We start from the raw sequence: 8,252 nt of genomic DNA, 5'->3' as shown, positions 1-8,252 counted from the left end.
AGCTGGTCGCTGCTGGTGGGGAAGAGGTTCCTCAGCCTGGCCGAGGAGGAGGGCGGCGGCGGCGGCCCGTGGGAGAGCGGCCGCGTCTCCGAGTGGCCCTGGAAGTCGGGCAGGATCCGCGCCGTCTCGCACACGGACATATCCAAGCAGGACCTGAAGGTAACCGGGGGCTTCCCAGGCGCCCGCCTGAAACGGGAGCGCTCGCGCTGTGGCCCGCGTGTTTATGTGTCTGCGTTATATGTATTTTTGTGTGTGTATTTTTTCTTTTTTTTTTTTGGTGAGAAAATTCTGGAAGAGAGCGCACTGCTTGGTAGACTTAACTACTCGAAAACATACGTGCCTCTGGGTAAACCCCCGATGTGCTTGCACTAATGCCAGAAATTACCTCAACGGAATTACAGAATAGCTGTCTTCCACCAGCGTTTTGGAAAGTTTAGTTTTGTGTTGTCTGGACAGCTGCGGTTTCGTTTCTGCATTTTTCTTAAGCACAATTTTGGTGAATCACTTTTTTTTTTTTTTCTTTAGAGGCTGCAGTGAATTACGAAACTGGAACGTTCCTATTCTGATGGGATTGGTTATTGTTTTTTTGTTGTTGTTGTTGTTGTTTCTTGACCTTCGCAGCAGCTAGTGATAAACAAGTATTTCTGTTGTCATAAAACAGTGCTGCAGACATGTCACATTCATGTACGCTGTTGGAGGTTTCTTAAACTCTTCTCGCATGGTGGCTGCTTTTTAATAATGATTACCAGTAGTTTTTTTATATGCATAATCAGCTACTGCAACTTACTGTAATCGATTAACTATATATTTTGGGTGGAAATCAAGAGGCTTTACCAATGACTGTGAAGCTCTTAATGGGCTCTTGGGCAGCCATAGCCAGTAAAACTATTCAACCCTGTCTAAGCAACTACTGTAGTATGCAAAGTTATTTGCAAAAGACAGAACTTGATCATAGTGATGGAGTCTTATTATATGGACCTGTTGCATTTGTTTAACGTGTGACTTTGGCAGGCTGTTAACGTGGCAGCAAGAACCAAATCTTTAGGTTAAAAATTCTTGCCGTTAAAAAAGGAAAGGAAAAACTTTTTGAGCTCTGATTAATTGAGCAAGCACTTGTCCCTTTTCAAATGAGAAGAAACCTGAAGTATTTCTAACTATTTGCCGAGTGTGTAAACTTCGGGACGTGTTTTGGAGAGTCCTGAATTGCTAGAGGTCGAGCTGTTGTTGTGGCTGCGGCAGAGGTGGGGCTTTCCCCTTGTATGGCAGCCTGGGCTGTGGCTATGCCTTACTTGGTGCGAGGAGGAGGATGTTGCTGCAGAATGATCTTAAGGACCTTCTCGGGTACTTAGGAGAAGAAGCAGGTGGTGTTGAGGACTTTGCAGTGCTTTATTGTCAGCTTTGTAAGTGGTTATGGTTTTGCTAGAATAGATTAACTTATTGCGTTCTTCAGTAAAAGTATTAAGTTGCGAAGTAGACAATCGAGGCATAAAGAGCTTTTTGCATGGAAATGCATACCACCTCCTTTTCCCTCTCTGTGAAAGAGGTGTATATATAGTAAGACCCAAAACAGTGATGCACTGAAAGAATCTCTAGAGGAGAAGAGAAATTTAATCTTTGAAATTGTACCTTTATATAGTATTAGGAACAAGCTAGAAACAAAAGAGCTACATTTGAAAGTGTTTTCTCAACTGCGTTTTCCTGTATGTGCAGTGTTGATACTGCAGACAAAACAAGCCATTCTGGTTCTGATACTTGTGCTGTTTGCTTATCTCTTTCATTGTTTCAGTGAGTTTCAAAATGACTGAATTCACTTCAGCATCCATTAGATTTATGACTCTTCTGTCTGTAGCAATGCTGTTCTGTTTGCTTACCTCTCCCTATAGAGAGGGAAGTTTAACACAAGGGAGTGTTTCTAAGATTCACTTAACTAACTTACCCTGGAGAAAACTCAATTAAATGTTATATTTAGACCATACAGTGATATTTTATGGGAAAAGGGAGATTGTTCTGAGAATAGTATTCTCTACCAAGTCACTTCAATTCACGTGTTCAGACAAAGCAATTTTGTTGTTGGTGGTGGTTTTTTATCCTTTCCTCATCTCTTCATGTTGCCTGTGAAAGAGTGGTAATGCCATACCAAATGAATTGGTCAAGCTACCATGTTTTTGCCATGTAGCCACAACTGCTTTACTCTTCAAAAGTTTGTGCGTATGCTTCAGAGATTTGTCAAGTTACAAACCAATTAAAAGCAGGCAGCAAATGACCTTCACATTTATAATTTAATCTCCTTTTCTGACTTCATTTGTGCTTTCAATAAAATAACTACGGTTGCTTTTTGGGACACTTATCCCTTAAAATATTTCTGAAAAACAGTTTGTATATTCAAGTACTATAAAAAGTGTGTGGAAAATATGCGTACCACTGTGGTACAAAGTCTTTTAAAGTTCTGGTGCTATGGCTATTTCTTTTTTTTTCTTTTTTTTCCTTCCTGTTTGATTGTAAACATTGGTGGCAGAGCTAACAGAGTTTAACTATCTTTGAGCAGCAGAGGAGATGGGAAGGTTGTAGAGTTAGATGGGAGTATTAATATGTTTTATGCAACAGGAATGATGACAAACCAGTTAACATTGACTATCAACTTATAAAATACTTGGTCGGCCTAGAATGGTTTAGTGATTGCTAAATTAGTGACAGAAAGGCAATAATCATACTTGCATTGTAAGCACTTTTAATGGTTTTTTTGAATAATATGGTGTTTATTTATCCTTTATCTTGTATGCATTTGAATTTTATGGGTGAGTTACTCCTTCCCTTTGCTCCCTTTCTGTAGGTTTGTGTAGAATTTGATGATGAGCCGTGGGAGAAAAGAAGATGGATAGAGGTCTATAGCCATAAAATGAAAGCATTCTTGGTAGAGCAAAAGCTGGTACTGGCTGAAAGAAGATCTCATGCCAGTTCCATGTCTCCTGTCCAGTGGCCTGCAATGGTAAGTATACGTTTGGCCTAATTCACTTTGATTTTTGTGGTTCCTTTCATAAGGATAGTGCTTTCTATTGTATTGCAAGTGTGAATTTCTCAAATACTGCTTCGCTAATGTGTGTAGTGTACCCATGGGGGTAATCTGGAGGGAGATTAAAACTCTGTACAGCTAAAATTAGGCAGTACTTGTAAGTGTGTGAAGTCGGTAGGCTGTGTCCTGAGATACAGGGATGTATTTTTGATTTTGCTCCCCTCCCCCCTCCCCCCCCAAAAAAAACCCCACTGTTATGTACAACTTTTTTTATTATTATTCTTTCTCCCTTTGCTCTCATGCTGCTTTGTTTCCTGACACTGTGATCAGGAATGGAGAGAAAAAGGGAAAAAGGAAAAATAATAGATTTCTGAAGATAGCCTGTGTTTTTATCTTAAACTCCGGTTTTATGCTTTTTCAAGTACTGTTAATTCTTCAGAGATTCTTGATCTGAGACAACAACTGGAATAACTCTCATGTGGTGGCTGTCTGCCACAGGTCATTTGTGAGATCTGGATTTTGCGCATGTAAAAACCTGAGCTATATTCTCCACTTTGGAGAACTAAGTCTCCTGTAACTGCCAGCCATAGCAGTTTATGCAAATCGGTCAGCAGAGATGAACAGAGAATATTTCTCTGTTAATGTATTTATCCAGTTTAGTTTTGACTACTTTGGATATTGCTATCCAAACAAGTAGTTGTGAAATAAACTCAGATGTAGACTTGCTGTACATTAGCTATACTAATGTTGCAGTCACTATTTGGTACTCCTGACTTTGCTAAATATTAAGTATGCCATGTAATTCGTATTGCTGTATTTTGGGGTTTGTCTTAAGCAAAGTTAATCTAAATTGTTTATTGGAACTAGGGCGGGAGAGGAAGTGTGTGTGGTGTGAATACTTTATTGTTTCCTGACCCTTGCATTACCGTCAGCATTTCTTCTAGTAGATTTTGCTAATATAAATATTCTGAAAACCTGCATATTTAAACTTAGGCATTGTCACTTTCTATGCATTTAAATAGTCTTGACTGGATACTTGTACTCAGTTTTATGCATAAGATTTCCTTCCCGGTGTGCTTAAATCACCAGCACATGCAGTGTATGTGTTACAAAGCTCGTTTACCAGAGGAATGATGTAGGAAAAAGTAAAGCACAGTACTGGAGTTTGCCTTTGCAACGGACACCCCCGCCCCCCATCATACAGGGGAAGGAAAGAGGGAGTCACAAAGGGTTTTGTTTTGTTTTTTAAATCCTGATCACAATTTGTTGATTCCAGTATAAAGGAGAGTGTGTTATTGACAAATAGAATAATTCTGCATGATTTTTGTGATGTCCAGGCACTCTTGGAGAGGTTTCTGCTCCTCTTATGCCCCATTTCCAATGCTGTTATAACTGAAGAGAAAATAACAAAGAAAATCTTTCTGTGCTTGATCAGTCCTTCAGAAACCCAAATGCATGCTCTGTCATGTTTTGGGTTTGTTCTTGTTTGTTTGTTTCTCTTCTATTAAATGGGGTACAAATGCACTTTTCCTGTAGGACAGGGTTGTTCTTTCTGCTTCTGATACCTGCCCACTCAGAGCAAAGGAYGAGGCCAAATTTCATCTTGCACATATTGGTAAGAGTTCAGAAGCTCGTTAGGGAAATTTTGGTTCTTTGCTGTTTGTAAAGACTTTGGTACACCTGAGCACAACTATATCATTGTACTGGAGCATAATAATTTTGAGGTTATCTAACTCACGACATATACTGAAGCCTTAGTTTAAACTTAGTTTACATATGTAAACATTCTACATGAGGTTTGAGAACTTGCATGTAGGCCCTGGGGCAGGCCTTGATTGATTTGCTAGTTACTCTGTCCGCTCCCACCGTGAGGAGAGCTGTTTCATAAACATATATCCACAATTCTCTAATTGCTCTTAATATTAGTAACTTCTTCATCCAAAGATCATTAATGACAGTGACCTGAACTGAATTCTTCACTCTTTCCCTTAAATGAAATGGTGAATTTCAAAGATGGTCTAACAAGTTATTAGGGATGTCTTAATAGGGAAGTAGATGCAAAACTAAATTTTTTTAATCTCAAATGTAAATGAGAAATGACAAGATCTTTTTACTCTAAGAATTTTTATTGTTTTTCTAGACTTACAAATCCTTATTAGACAAGGCTGGTTTGGGATCAATGGTTTCAGTACGCTATCTTGGTGAAGAGAGATGTGTTTTTCTTTCTCAAGACCTTTTGACACCCATTCAGGTAATGTTGTATGACATTATGAAAATGAAAGATAAATCTTATTTTGGTATTTAAGATACCTTGGGTTAATATATTCTAAGCATTTAAGTAGTATATTCATTGCTGAAACACTAGGCAAGTGAAAACTTGGAGTAGATGCATATTGCCATAACTCCTAAATATCAGTTCTGAACATTGTGTGTGGGTTTTATATTAAAGATCTTCCATAAGCTGATCCAGTACATGGTGGTTTGAGAGGTTGATGAGGGAGTGTCCTCATCAGGACAGTCCTGAGCCCAGGTGTCAACAGTTGCAYCATGTTGATGATGGGGGATAATCTGGAATAGTTTCCATTTGTTGTGTGAACAGGACTGCTGTTGTTGTGAAAGGAGTTGCAGAGTAAGTCTTCCTAGTTAATAGAAACACATCATTTCTAATCCRAGCAGTGGTGGAGGTGGGCAATTTATAAACGAGTTGCCGGAATTATAGACGATAAGGCTCAAACCTCTACCCAAAAGCTGTTACTTTTTTTTATTGGATGTTCAGGGGCCATATTCTGAATCTTCTTGTAAGATGGTATATGGATAGTACCAACTGAAGCTTGTTTGTCTCTTTAACTAGTTAACTGTGCCCAAAAGGAATGAATGGGAAAGTTTTTCCCCTTTCCTATCCCTAGTGGATGAGAGGGGAAGGTAGATGCCTCTAAATTACAAAGATAGCCAAGTTTAATGGTAAGAGAGTGTTAATAAGTGTAACAAATCAGTTAACACTAGTTGCTTAGTTCTGTGTTCTTGTTTTGTGGGTTTTTTAAACTGTTTTCTGTGAGAATGTACTTTTTGCTRATTTCCACCAAATTAGGGAGGGGACCTTTAAAGCAGGTGATCGGATGCAAAATAACCCTCTCATTTCTGCTGTGGTGGTTTAATTTAAATTAATCTCGAATGTAAAAGTACTCACCTGCATATTTTAAACAACATCCTGCTTTTTAGAATGTTAACAAGTTGAAGCAAGTGTAAGAGAATGGAGTGACTCTGAATGAAGGTGTACTACTAATATCGGGTCCCTTCAATGAGCACCAAAAATTTGTCAGTGAAAATTAGGTGGACACAGGTTGGAAAAACTTCTCTACTTGGCTGACTGGTTGGGGATTCTGAAGAATAGTATCTGCTGCTGATAAAGGATTTACCACTTTAGAAAACTATTTTCAAGACCTATAGGCAGTCTGAATAAAACTAGTAATAGATGGACCATGTTAAAGACTGCTTAAAGCTCCAGCATGAATATTCTACTTTGACTTGTTAACAAGCAGCAAGCAGGCTGCTTTCATGTTGAGAAACTAAYGAATCACTTAAACTTTAAATTTCAGTTGTGTGTTTTCACCTTGCCTATGTTGTCTCAAAGGCATAATAAAAGTTTTATTTTTATGGAAGCTTTACCTCAGTATTGCAGTGGAGAAAGTTGCTTTTCCAGCATTTTGAATAGTGGTTCCTTTACTAGTGATTCTTGAGCCTTCTGTGTCTTAGAAATACCAGAGTGGTGCTTGGGACAAAGAAGTAGTTTTTATTTATTTATCAGCACTCTTAGCCATTTCAAGAACTTGCTGTAAACTTTGAACTCCAGAGTTGATTCTAAGTATCTTCAATTGACTTGTTTCAGGTAACAATAGAGATTACTATGCATTTATATATATWTWTTTTTTTAATGAATGAATCATGACCAATGATTTGGATATAGCTGTCTGTTTTCATATGAACTTTTTAAAATGGTATCTTGAGCTGGACTGGATCCTGATATTGCTATCATAGTTCAAATAGAAACATTAAACTTAAAATATTTGCTTTTACATCTGCTCAGGACTATTTAGAAAATGCCTATCTGCTGCTTCTAAGAACTTAAAAATTCTGAGTTAAAAATAGATGGTTCAGTTAAACTTAGTGCTCATTAGCAAGTAAAAAGCTAATGTAATGGAACATAGCCAGCTTGTTTTTAGAATGATATTGAAGTGGACCTGGAGAGCTTACTCGGGTCTGGCTTGCTGATGGTAGTTCCAAGTTAGCAGCAGAGAAGTGATGTCTGCTTCCATAAATACAATATCCTATGAGCTGAAGGAAGATAGAACAATGAGAGACTTGTTTACATGAATTGCTGCCAGCCATGTTGCTAAATATTCCTAAGTGTTTTTGTTAATCAAAAGCATTATCATTAATACCAACTTTATTTTGTTCCTAACAGGATGTGGAAAGTTCCAGGCTTCCTCTTATGGATGATGAAAATGTTAATGAAGAAATTCAGGCTTTGGTTAAGAAACACCTAGATGAAACCCGCTTGGTACAAGGTACAAGCACACCCTGTAGTGGAAAGCTCTGGGGATAAAGCCTCAAGTCAAAAGGAAAATCTTTGCACTGATAGCGTAGATTGCAGTAATCTGTTTTAGGGATGAAAAATGTTGTCGTTGTTGGGTTTTTTCTTTTTTTGAGACTGATTCTGTGTAGTTTCTTTTACAGCAGTGAATGTAAAATGTGAAGAATTATGGAAATATTAGCATCACATTTTCTTTCTGAAAGCGAGTGCATAATTTAGGCCCATATAGATGGACTGATGCTTCGGAAAAGTGTCAAATGGGTAGCAGTTCCCATTGAGTTTAGTGGAAGTTGCTTATTGCTTTTAAAGTAGCTGTTTGTTCCGAAACTTGCAATACTTTATGTGGAGATTACTTTTTTTGGTCAAGTTAAAATTTTTATTTTTTAGGTTTGCCAGCTTCAGTTTCTTGTCTACTGGTGCATACAGGTGTATTTGTAGTCCTACACTTGCATGTGCAGGAGTTACAGAATCACGAAATGGTTGAGGTTGGAAGGGACCTCTGGAGATCACCTGGTCCAAGCCCTTCTGCTCAAGCAGGGTCACAGAGAACAGGTTGCCCGGGACCTTGTCCAGTTGGATTTTGATTATCTCCAAGATGGAGACTCCAGAAGTCTCTGGGCAATCTGTTCCAATGTTCAATCACCCTCACAG

The 8,252-nt window shown here is 38.4% G+C and overlaps 1 protein-coding gene across 1 annotated transcript in view; it reads left to right on the top strand.

The window, feature by feature from the left end:
• KDM3A (lysine demethylase 3A) overlaps positions 1 to 8,252 on the top strand; it is a 32,192-nt gene that overhangs the window by 667 nt on the left and 23,273 nt on the right. The window contains exons 2-5 of the mRNA XM_026064547.1: positions 3 to 159; positions 2,831 to 2,986; positions 5,151 to 5,261; positions 7,473 to 7,575. Of these exons, the coding sequence (XP_025920332.1) occupies positions 3 to 159; positions 2,831 to 2,986; positions 5,151 to 5,261; positions 7,473 to 7,575 (527 nt within the window). The remainder of the gene's footprint in view (positions 1 to 2; positions 160 to 2,830; positions 2,987 to 5,150; positions 5,262 to 7,472; positions 7,576 to 8,252) is intronic.

This window comes from Apteryx rowi, unplaced genomic scaffold, assembly GCF_003343035.1.
Source record: "Apteryx rowi isolate R43461 unplaced genomic scaffold, aptRow1 scaffold_22, whole genome shotgun sequence".
Lineage (NCBI taxonomy): Eukaryota > Metazoa > Chordata > Aves > Apterygiformes > Apterygidae > Apteryx > Apteryx rowi.
This window is presented reverse-complemented; position numbering and strand designations above follow the sequence as displayed.